At 45.1% G+C, this 12,689-nt stretch overlaps 1 protein-coding gene across 1 annotated transcript in view; it reads left to right on the forward strand.

Moving 5' to 3' along the window:
* The window catches only part of LOC124554941 (argininosuccinate synthase), a 154,419-nt gene that overhangs the window by 127,783 nt on the left and 13,947 nt on the right, over positions 1–12,689 (forward strand). The window contains exon 7 of the mRNA XM_047128641.1: positions 6,371–6,513. Within this exon, the coding sequence (XP_046984597.1) occupies positions 6,371–6,513 (143 nt within the window). The remainder of the gene's footprint in view (positions 1–6,370; positions 6,514–12,689) is intronic.

Consider the following 12,689-nt stretch of genomic DNA (forward strand, 5'->3'; position numbering starts at 1 on the left):
AGAATATACATTACTGGCCATTAAAATTGCTACTCCAAGAAGAAATGCAGATCATTAATGGGTATTGATTGGACAAAAATATTATACTAGAACTGACATGTGATTACATTTTCACGCAATTTGGGTGCATAGATCCTGAGAAATCAGTACCCAGAACAACCACCTCTGGCCGTTATAACGGCCTTGATACGCCTGGGCATTGAGTCAAACAGAGCTTGGATGACGTGTACAGCGGCCCATGCAGCTTCAACACGATACCACAGTTCATCAAGAGCAGTGACTGGCGTATTATGACGAGCCAGTTGCTCGGTCACCATTGACCAGACGTTTTCAATTTGTGAGACATCTGGAGAACGTGCTGGCCAGGGCAGTAGTCCAACATTTTCTGTATCCAGAAAGGCCCGTACAGGACCTGCTACATGTGGTCGTGCATTACCCTGCTGAAATGTAGGGTTTCGCAGGGATCGAATGAAGGGTAGAGCCACGGGTCGTAACACATCTGAAATGTAACGTCCAATGTTCAAAGTACCGTCAATGCGAACAAGAGGTGACCGAGACGTGTAACCAATGGCACCCCATACCATCTCACCAGGTGATACGCCAGTATGGCGATGACGAATACACGCTTCCAATGTGCGTTCACCGCGATGTCGCCAAACACGGATGCGACCATCATGATGCTGTAAACAGAACCTGGATTCATCCGAAAAAATGACGTTTTGCCATTCGTGCACCCAGGTTCGTCGTTGAGTACACCATCGCAGGCGCTCCTGTCTGTCATGCTGCGTCAAGGGTAACCGCAGCCATGGTCTCCGAGCTGATAGTCCATGCTGCTGCAAAAGTCGTCGAACTTTCGTGCAGATGGTTGTTGTTTTGCAAACGTCCCCATCTGTTGACTCAGGAATCGAGACGTGGCTGCACGATCCGATACAGCCATCCGGATAAGATGCCTGTCATTTCGACTGCTAGTGATACGAGGCCGTTGGGATCCAGCACGGCGTTCCGTATTACCCTCCTGAACCCACCGATTCCATATTCTGCTAACAGTCATTGGATCTCGACCAACGCGAGCAGCACTGTCGCGATACGTTAAACCGCAATCGCGATAGGCTACAATCCGACCTTTATCAAAGTCGGAAACGTGATGGTACGCATTTTTCCTCCTTACACGAGGCATCACAACAACATTTCACAAGGCAACGCCGGTCAACTGCTGTTTGTGTATGAGAAATCGGTTGGAAACTTTCCTCATGTTAGCACGTTGTAGGTGTCGCCACCGGCGCCAACCTTGTGTGAATGCTCTGAGAAGCTAATCATTTGCATATCACAGCATCTTCTTGCTGTCGGTTAAATTTCGTGGCTGTAGCACGTCATCTTCGTGGTGTAGCAATTTTAATGGCCAGTAGTGCAAGATCGCAAGAAGACCGGGCTTGGGACAGCCACGTGGCAGTACCGAGAAGGAAGGCGATAGTGTTCAGCGTGTGGCTTTGGTGCATCGCACTTCGCCTGCAGCACAATTTTAGCAGGAGCTGGCACCACAGTGACACAACCAACTGTTACAAATCGGTTACTTCAGGACAACTCCGAGTCAGACGCCCTGTAGTGTGCATTCCACTGACCCCAAACCACCGAGATTTGTGACTTCAGTCGTATCAAGCGAGGGCTCATTGAAGGGCAGGCTGGAGCTGTGTTGTGTTTTCCGATGAAAGCTGGTTCTCCCTCGGTGCCAGTGATGGCCCTGAGTTGTTTAGAAAGAGGCCAGTTGATTCCTGCAACCAAAGTATCAGCTTGCCAGACACCCTGGAGCTACACCTTGAATTATAGTCTGGGGTGTGATTTAGTATAACAGCAGGAACACTCTCGTGGTTATCTCACACATCCTGACTGCAAATTTTTAGTCCTATCTGGCGATTCGACTTGTTGTGCTGCCATGCATTAACAGCACGAAAGGGGTTGTTTTCTAACAGAACAATGCTCTTCCACAGACCGTTGTTGCAACCTGTCGTGCTCTCCGGAGTGTCGACATGTTGCCTTGGCCTGCTCGATCATCAGCTCTGTCTCCAATCCAGCACATATCAGACATCGTCGGACGTCATCTAAAAACTGCATTAACCGTCCTTGCATTGACCGACTCCATCCCACAATCTGACATCCGGCACCTGTTCAGCACAATGCTTGCACGTTTGCATGCTTGCATTCTATAGTCTGGCTGTTACACCTGTTATTAATGTACCAGCATTTCACATTTGTAATGACTTACCTACGCTTAAGTTAACCCTTGCAAAGTTAATCACTTAAATTTGTTACCTAAACAAAAGCATTCCCAAAATTTCATTACTCTACGTTAATTACATTTTGTTGCCGCGATTTTATTCCGTCAGTGTACATAATTTACAGCAAGGGTTCTAACACACTGCCCCCTCCCCCCCCCCCCCCCCCCAAAGTTAGTTCTATAGTTCTACATCTGACGGCGATTCTCCGTCCAAGAAAACATGCTGCGTCCTCTCTACCGAGATGTCCTAATGTACACTCCTGGAAATTGAAATAAGAACACCGTGAATTCATTGTCCCAGGAAGGGGAAACTTTATTGACTCATTCCTGGGGTCAGATACATCACATGATCACACTGACAGAACCACAGGCACATAGACACAGGCAACAGAGCATGCACAATGTCGGCACTAGTACAGTGTATATCCACCTTTCGCAGCAATGCAGGCTGCTATTCTCCCATGGAGACGATCGTAGAGATGCCGGATGTAGTCCTGTGGAACAGCTTGCCATGCCATTTCCACCTGGCGCCTCAGTTGGACCAGCGTTCGTGCTGGACGTGCAGACCGCGTGAGACGACGCTTCATCCAGTCCCAAACATGCTCAATGGGGGACAGATCCGGAGATCTTGCTGGCCAGGGTAGTTGACTTACACCTTCTAGAACACGTTGGGTGGCACGGGATACATGCGGACGTGCATTGTCCTGTTGGAACAGCAAGTTCCCTTGCCGGTCTAGGAATGGTAGAACGATGGGTTCGATGACGGTTTGGATGTACCGTGCACTATTCAGTGTCCCCTCGACGATCACCAGTGGTGTACGGCCAGTGTAGGAGATCGCTCCCCACACCATGATGCCGGGTGTTGGCCCTGTGTGCCTCGGTCGTATGCAGTCCTGATTGTGGCGCTCACCTGCACGGCGCCAAACACGCATACGACCATCATTGGCACCAAGGCAGAAGCGACTCTCATCGCTGAAGACGACACGTCTCCATTCGTCCCTCCATTCACGCCTGTCGCGACACCACTGGAGGCGGGCTGCACGATGTTGGGGCGTGAGCGGAAGACGGCCTAACGGTGTGCGGGACCGTAGTCCAGCTTCATGGAGACGGTTGCGAATGGTCCTCGCCGATACCCCAGGAGCAACAGTGTCCCTAATTTGCTGGGAAGTGGCGGTGCGGTCCCCTACGGCACTGCGTAGGATCCTACGGTCTTGGCGTGCATCCGTGCGTCGCTGCGGTCCGGTCCCAGGTCGACGGGCACGTGCACCTTCCGCCGACCACTGGCGACAACATCGATGTACTGTGGAGACCTCACGCCCCACGTGTTGAGCAATTCGGCGGTACGTCCACCCGGCCTCCCGCATGCCCACTATACGCCCTCGCTCAAAGTCCGTCAACTGCACATACGGTTCACGTCCACGCTGTCGCGGCATGCTACCAGTGTTAAAGACTGCGATGGAGCTCCGTATGCCACGGCAAACTGGCTGACACTGACGGCGGCGGTGCACAAATGCTGCGCAGCTAGCGCCATTCGACGGCCAACACCGCGGTTCCTGGTGTGTCCGCTGTGCCGTGCGTGTGATCATTGCTTGTACAGCCCTCTCGCAGTGTCCGGAGCAAGTATGGTGGGTCTGACACACCGGTGTCAGTGTGTTCTTTTTTCCATTTCCAGGAGTGTATTTACAAATTTAGCTTAATACCTCAACCGACCGCATTTTTGGTAATAAGCTTATGTGTCGTATCGTACTGAGTGAATTGCTTTGCAGAAGTCAAGAAATACTGCATTTACCTGGCTCCCTTGGCCCATGGCTTTCAGAATGACACTAAAGAAAAGCTCGTGGTTGGTTTCATATGACCGAAGTTTTCGAAATAGTGATGGTTGGCCTGGAGGAGATCTTTCTGTTCCAAATATCTTACTACATCTGAGCTCAGCACATGTTTTTAGTTTCTACTACAGTTTGATAATAAAGATAATGGACGGCAATTTTTTGGATCGCTTCCGTTTTGACTTGCTCAATCATGCGATTAATCACACCTCGTCTCTTGTATTTGGGATGGATTATATAGTTTAGCTTGTTAGTCCAGCTGGCGTTAATAATAGTCTGCGAGTAGAGCACATAGGGTTAACGGCCTCAAGAAGGGAGATACATACATTTGATTTCTCTACCGGAAAGTAATTAAGCCCTCATGATCCGACAGGTTTACCGTAAGTTTCTATACTACATATGTGACAAACTGTCCCCACCTCTAGGTGTCATCTATCTAACGTGTGTCAGTCGAACTACGATGTGTTCCATAAAAGTCAAAGGAAAGGCATAACACCGACACCATGATGAAACAATGGGTGATACACGTGCAAAATTAGTCCTATATCTCTGACGTCAGATTATTCGGAGACCAAGTAGATACAAGGTCTCTTAATAACTGGCTGTGCTCTGTTCCTCTGTGACGAAATCGTGGGGAATTAAACAAATAACTTTTTTTATTTAATTATAAATCAGTACGTAATATGTAAAGCACGCAGCATCTTGTTAATTTACTTTATTCTCGAATTCTGAAACTGCCTTATCATGTCGTGACTTGGATAATCTTCCTTACGATTTCATATGGCATACCTACCCATTTTCGTCCTTCCGATCGTTTTAAAACACTTTTTACAATGGATAAACTTTTTACCGTAATTCGATTTATTTTGAGACGGACCACTCCCCAGTTTCAATTTCTTTTTTTTTCTTTTCTGACCACATCACCTCAAATGTTTTCACTCTTTCACCTTGGAATCCTTCCATATTCAATATTTTTCCCTAAACACTTCTCTGTCAGTTGTTTCATCAGCTTTTATGTTATTTTTTTGTAAATCGTTTTTCGCTTCGTGGATCCAACTTGTTCTTGACTTTTTATTCCACAAATATTTGAAGACCTTTTTCTTTAAACTACTGTCTTGCATTCGATATAAAGGTCCACAAAACACCACTTTTCTTTTCCTCATTACTTTTGATATGTTAACTATGTTTCGATAAGTTTCATCATTACTCGTCATTTCCAACTTCCCATAGTTTTTCGTGGACGTAATATTTTCCTAATGATTCCCTTCTCTAGTATTTCTAATTTATCGGTATTAAAGTGTAATGCTAACCTTTCACTTGAATGTAGATATTCTGGCTTCACTGCTTTATTGTAATACTTTTTTTTCAATATTAGGCACGCATTTTTTTTAGTATAATAGTCTTTAGTTCTACCATATGGCCTTCTCATTTTCTGTATCCATTCCGCGATAGCGGTTTTTCTAAACCATTTTCTTGGATTATCTCCCGATGATGATTAAATTTCTTGTCTGTCTTTTGTTGGCCATTTTCTGTTTTTAAAACTTTCGGTGTGTTTTTAATGTCTGTTAAGTTGGTTGGTTGGTTGTCTTGGGGAAGGAGACCAGACAGCGAGGTCATCGGTCTCATCGGATTAGGGAAGGACGGGGAAGGAAGTCGGCCGTGCCCTTTGAAAGGAACCATCCCGGCATTGACCTGGAGCGATTTAGGGAAAGCACGGAAAACCTAAATCAGGATGGCCGGACGCGGGATTGAACCGTCGTCCTCCCGAATGCGAGTCCAGTGTCTAACCACTGCGCCACCCCGTTCGGTGTTAAGTTGATTTATTTATTTATTCTGCAGTACTTCATAAGCATACTGGCAATTTCTTCTAAAATATTATTGTTTCTTCATTTAATTGATAAGACAGATAGTCTTTCTGAGGCCGACTGAAATGTGTGCCCTGTAATGGCATCCCCTTCGTATTTGTGATTGATGGTTTTGCCATTAGAGATTTTTTACGAGAATCTGATTTCTCAAACTGCTGCAATTTGAATTTCATTTTTTTCTAAAAGGATCTCTAGTTCTTTTGTTTCCAGTGTTGAGCAAAGAATTTACATTTAATTTAAAGGGTCTAAAAATAACTATTTCTTAAAATTTGTTTTAGAAGGATCCCGAGGATGCTCTGATTCAAACCTCTGCTGTTGCTGGGACTTTTCGAATTGCCATCTGGGGCACTGCATTACTTTAGTCTGATAAACAATTTATACAAATTTCTCTGGTCCTCATTTAACAGGTACTCCAGTCGGGGTGAAGAACATAACAACAGGAGAAGAGGAAACCAATCCACTGAAATTATTCAAACTGCTGAACAAGCTCGGTGGTCTCTACGGTGTTGGCAGAATAGACATCGTCGAAAACAGATTCCTCGGACTCAAGGTAAATAAGTACTGTAACAAGTTGTATAGGTATTTCACATCTGAAAGTAAGTTCCTGTGAATATTCTAAGGGAATCAAAAAGCTTATCGCATAGTTTTAATGTCGAACAAAATTAACGCATAGAAATAACGGCAAGGCTTCCACGGCATTGATTTTTACTCCATAATAGAGTCCTATATAGAGGGAGAGGCTGCTATGACAGGAAACTCAGAGTGTATCGAGAACGACTATATACAGCCGTGTGCTAGATTATAGAGGGCAATGTGGAGCGTTTTCTGACGTACGTGATTCATTTTTCTCATCGTTAACGAGGTAGGGTACCAACAATGTTCTTTAATGAAACTATATATTTTTGTACCGAAGGAAAGATCCTTCAAAGAGGACTTCAGTGACGTAACCTGTGTGGAAATTGAACAAGTAGTACAAGATAAGAGCGTAACAACCACTGTCCCACTGCCAGGGGAAGAAGATATGTCCACTGCACGAAATGTAAGCCATCGCATAACTCAGATACTATTCCTGTGTTTATTATTATTATTACTGTCATATCAAGTTCTCAAAATGTGAACTTGAGTATTGACCCATGGTATAAAGCGATTCCGGAGAGACATACCGCACGTTGACTATCATCTGGACTTATCGCGGCACAGAGCTGTGTTTTACTATATTTCGTATCTTCGAGAGACTTTGTTTCCAAATAGTCTCCTTCATTTAATTTTCTCCATTGATAAAAGTTCTGAAGCGTTAAGTCTGGTGAGCATGCAGGTAATTTTGCGTGTACCGAAACATCTAACTGCCTCCAAATATTCTCTTAAGATGGGTTGTAATTATCTTTGTGCAATAGCGGGACATCGTCATGTTTGTACCACGGGATTTCGTTATGTCTTGTGAGATTCCACATGGATTGTGAGATTTCTACGAGGATACTAGATCCTTAAGGCTACTTAGAGTCCCATGACTAAAGCGGGGACCAGTGATACAATTCATGAAAAGCCCACCCCATTCGTTGGCAGGCCAACGTCGTTGTTTATCTAGTACCCTAGGCCAGCGTGGATTTTCAACCGAACATTAAGCATATTGCGAAGATTAATTTGACCACGGTTTGAAAATGATGCTGGGACATGAACGTCGTGCCAGGCTAATGACAGTTGATACTTTGTGATACCTGTCGCAGATATTTGACGAGCCAGTCTATTAGAAATAGCGGGATGTTACCAACAATTAGTATATCTCGAAAGCCACAGACGGCAAAGCTGTAGCTCCTTGAAAACATTCTTGTGTCTGTATACAAACAAGTCAACCACCTACCGTATATCAGTAGGTGGCACGTTCTCTCAGGAGTGCCACATTGGTCAATCCTACTCTCAATTTTGTTTTTCTTGTATGTCGATGATATTTCGTCGGTTCTGTGCTTCTGTGGTATCATTTTTATGCCGGCTACTTTCAGCTTTACTTGAGTCGTGGACCTGAAGATATAATACCGTGGTCGTCTAGATGAATGATGATTTGTCTTCAGTGGTAACATTGGCGCAAAACCTGGGACATAAACTAAATGCCAAGAAAGATTTGTCTGTGTTCATACAGTGTCTGCATGTTACATTATAATGTCCTTCAGATACGCACGCATGCCGAAAGGAACAGACACTGTTTCACGATTCACAGCTGTAGTAAGTATTACCAAAAGGATTCGCAAATTACGAATACGTTTTTCACGTCAGTTGTATGTTTTATTAGTGGCACATGAAAATTTGTGCCGTACTAGGACTCGAATCCGGACTTCCCGCCTAACGCGAGCGGCCGTCTTAACCATTTTTTTTCCTGTTAAAATAAAAAAAACGCAAAAGATTGAAACAAAATGTGACATTCAATTTGTGATTTTGATTTATAGAGGCCTGTAATTCTTTTTGCTCAATTCCTTGCGGAATTTTCATGATGAATTATAAATTAAAACAGGCATTTGAAAACGAAAAGAAACAAAAGTAGCATAGACGGGTCTCGAACAAGGGTCGCCTGGACGGGAGTCTCGTTCACTTGCCACTTTTTGTAAAATTTTGTCGTCTTCCTTTTTTTATTTATTTTTTTGGTGCATTCTGTCTTCTTCCTTTATTTTCAATAATCTTTATTGTACAAACTAACAGTACATATATATACACAATGCAACAGTTCTTAAAGGTACCATTTAAAAACATAGAAATGATTGTTAGTTAAACAAAAAATATTAGAAAAACATTAAATACTACAAAATATAACATATATATACTAAGATAGTATCTGTTCTTAGTATATATAGTTAAGGCTCACCGGCCACTTGACCATCTTCTTCTGTGCGAATGCACAAACAGTGCCCAAACTCTTACGGGAATCGGCAACGCGCCGCGAGTAATGAGTATAATGGGCGGGGGCACTACGAATGTAGTGCGGGACAATACGTTGAGAATGTGGGTTTCGTGGGAGGCGTGCCAGAGATAAATCCCTGCAGTCGCGCTATCCTCTGTGTCCTCGGTGGCTCAGATGGATTTGCCGGCACGGTAGCTCAGCGTGTTCGGTCAGAAGGTTAGCTGCCCTCTGTAATAAAAATAACTGAGTTAATCGATCCACAACGAACTTAATTACGACGTCCGCCCCGAGCAGAGGCAACGAACAAAACTGAACAAAATGAGATTAAAAAAAATGGATAGAGCGTCTGCAATATAAGCAGGAGATCCCGGGTTCGAGTCCTGGTCGGGGCACACATTTTCATCTGTCCCCGTTGACGTATGTCAACGCCTGTAAGCAGCTAAGGGTGTTCATTTCATTGTAAAATATAACATATTCTGTCTTCTTCCTTCCTTTTTTTCTGAGGGTGGGTAAGATAGTTTTCGGTTGAGGGTGCTATGCACTGTCACAACTTTGTACCAGAAGTCAAGGACTGTATGCGGACCACTCTGAAAGAGGTATTCTGAAGCCTGTCCTCGAAACCAGATGAGTGTATGGTGCTTAGCAAGAGGGTGGTGAAATGTCTGGGGCAACAACAAGAAATCTGGGGTTACCGTCGTTGGCGGGCCACGATTCGTTGGATGAGGAGCCATACGTTTCGTTTGAGGGGGCGCGTAAGACGGTGCTCGTCGGTGTCTTCGAGCTGACAGGCAGGGCAGAGTGGGGAGGTGGCCAGTCCTATGCGATGAAGTCGACTATTAGTCGGGAATTTGCCATAGACTAAAACATACCAGAGTGCAGACACAGACGACGGTAAAAAGGGTGCATGCACACACCCCCAGACCGTTCGCCAGTTAATGTCAGTGTGCTGTAGCACCATGGCGTCGCAAGGGTTGGACAGCATGAACAAACGATAATAAGCTTTTGTACGGGGAGGACGGGTGACTGGAAGATCGGCCCGAGCGTAGCTGGTTCTATGAAACAATTGGCGACGTGGTACAATAATGGAGAAATAGGTGCCACAGTGAGCGGTGGATCGAGAGAAAACCATTTCGGTTATCCGTGCGCGTCTCCCGGGCCGCCCCAAACTTCCATATGTCATGTTGTCCGTATCCCCTATGCTCGCACATCGTAATTCCACACAGGGAGAGACAAATTTTCATTATCGTTCTTTTAGCCCGTCGAGGCATATGTACCAATGAATCACACAATGTCGGTGTTTATACAGTGTCTGTATGTTACAGATATTGTGCAGATTGTAGATATGCATGCCTCTACGGGATAAAATGGGGATAATAAAATTTTTTCTCTCCCCGTGAGGAATTACGAAGTGCGAGCATAGGGGATATGGACAACATGACAAATGGAAGTTTGGGTCGGTCCGGGAGACGTGCACGGATAGCCGAAATGGTTAAGACGGCCACTCGCGATAAGCGGCAAGTCTGGGTTCGAGTCTTGATCTGGCCCAAATTGTCATGTGCCGCTAATAAAATATACCCTACAGTTTTCCTGAAAACATATTCGCAGTTTACGGATCCGTTTCGTAATAAATGCAAGAATGTGATAAGTTATCTTGCATCCTATCAGAAATTCGTGAGTTCAGAGGTCCACGAACAATTGCCTCCTCTTCTGTTCAAAAGTATTCCAATACTGTATCAGGCAACAGCGAAGAACTTCGGTGTCACTTTGGATGAACACCTCAAGTAGGCAGAAAGTATTATCGCCATCTGCCAGAAGACTTCCGCCCGCCTCTGTGTCTTCAAAAATTTCGGACGGTATTTTCACACGATGTGAATCGGAAACTCTAGTGCTCAGAGCCATTTGAACCAACTAAAATAGCGAGAATCTTGCATTTCAGAAGAAGAAATAAAAGAAAATAGGAAAGTAAGTAGACTTGTATTAGAGATCCTACCACCTAGCTATCTCGGGTGTCAGGACTCGGCAAATCATCGAGCCTGTCATATTCGAGGTAACGTACAAAATACATCTTTAATACTAATTTGATAAATTTTTGTGCCAGATGTATATTGTATTACTCTTATATTACATTTGTTACAGGTTATTTGTGCTTTATACAGAGCATAATTAATACATTATTAAACGGACAGCACAGCAGCTTCTAATCTGGCCTGACGTATCACCTATTAAAAGTAAATTGGCTAAGGATGCTTCGGAAAGGCCCCATTAGTGTCCTTCCTCAGTCACTACTACTGAATTCTAGGGCTAGAACAAAGCAGTTCCAAAAGCAACGCCCTGCACCTATATCTGCAGCAATACTCCGCAAGCCACCTTATGGTGTTTGGCGGAGGGTGCTTCGTGTACCATTGTCGCTTCCCTCTTTCCTGTTTCAGTCGCGAATGATTCGCGAGAAGAAGGATTGCTGCTAACCCTCCTTCGGAGCTCGAATCTCTTTGATTTTGCGTTTATGGTATTTCGCGAGACATACATAAGAATACGATATATTGCTTGACTCTTCCATGAACGGAACTCCCGGAATTTTGACAGTAAACTACGTCGTGACGCAGAACGCATCTCTTGCAGAGTCTGCGACTGGAGTTGGCTAATCGGCTCCGTGCACTTTCGAGCTTATTAAATGAACCTGTAACGAAACGGGTGGCTCTTCTTTGGACCGCCGGCCTGGGTGGCCGAGCGGTTCTAGGAGCTTCAAAAAAATGGTTCAAATGGTTCTGAGCACTATGGGACTTAACATCTTAGGTCATCAGTCCCCTAGAACTCAGAACTACTTATACCTAACTAACCTAAGGACATCACACACATCCGTGCCCGAGGCAGGATTCGAACCTGCGACCGTAGCAGTCCCGCGGTTCCGGACTACAGCGCCTAGAACCGCACAGCCACCGCGGCCGGCAATCTAGGCGCTTCAGTCGGGAACCGTGCGACCGCTACGGTCGCAGGTTCGATTCCTGCCTCGGGCACGGATGTGTGTGTTGTCCTTAATGCTATGCGGAGTATACTTGTAAATTCGGAGCTCCCACGGGTCCTACGTGAACTAAAAAGTGACATTCTGTGCATACAGGAGCCCTACACTAGACAAGGGCGTATCCCCAACTTTCCTCCAAGTGCGGTGACAGTTGCGGAGGGGACAGGCTGCATGGCATCTGTCATAATCCTAAACAAAGAAATACATCCAGTCAAAATTACAGAACTCTGTGCCGAGCACCTAGTTACAGTTGAAGTCACACACAAGGGGGATACTTGGATCATCGCGTCGCTGTACGCCCAATTCTGTCATTGCATCAAACCATACGCAGACCTTATCAGAGATGTTGCGCAATACGCTGGCAACAAAAAACTTCTCATCTGTGCAGACATAAATGCCAGATAAACCCTGTGGCATTCAGACAGAACTGACGACAGAGGTAGAAGAATAAATTACATCATCTAAGAAAACAGACTACACGTACTCAACAAGGAAGGACATCACCCGACTCACATCGGACACAACGGTCATTCATCCAACATAGACATCACCCTCGTTAATAATGCCGCCATCAACCACGTACGAGACTGGACCGTACATGACCAGATCACTGCTAGCGACCACAACATCATCACACTAACCTTAAGTGGCACACCGAACGTCAACACAGAAACACTACCAAAAAGACTATTATTTGACAAAACAGACTGGGACAGGGTCAGACAAAAAATACATGAGCACATACCGCAAGACATCACCGGCAGTGTTGATTACAGAGCACACATGCCGACAGATATCATCACACACGCACAGAACACCT

The sequence above is a fragment of the Schistocerca americana genome, chromosome X (genome assembly GCF_021461395.2).
Source record: "Schistocerca americana isolate TAMUIC-IGC-003095 chromosome X, iqSchAmer2.1, whole genome shotgun sequence".
In the NCBI taxonomy this organism is placed as follows: Eukaryota; Metazoa; Arthropoda; class Insecta; order Orthoptera; family Acrididae; genus Schistocerca; species Schistocerca americana.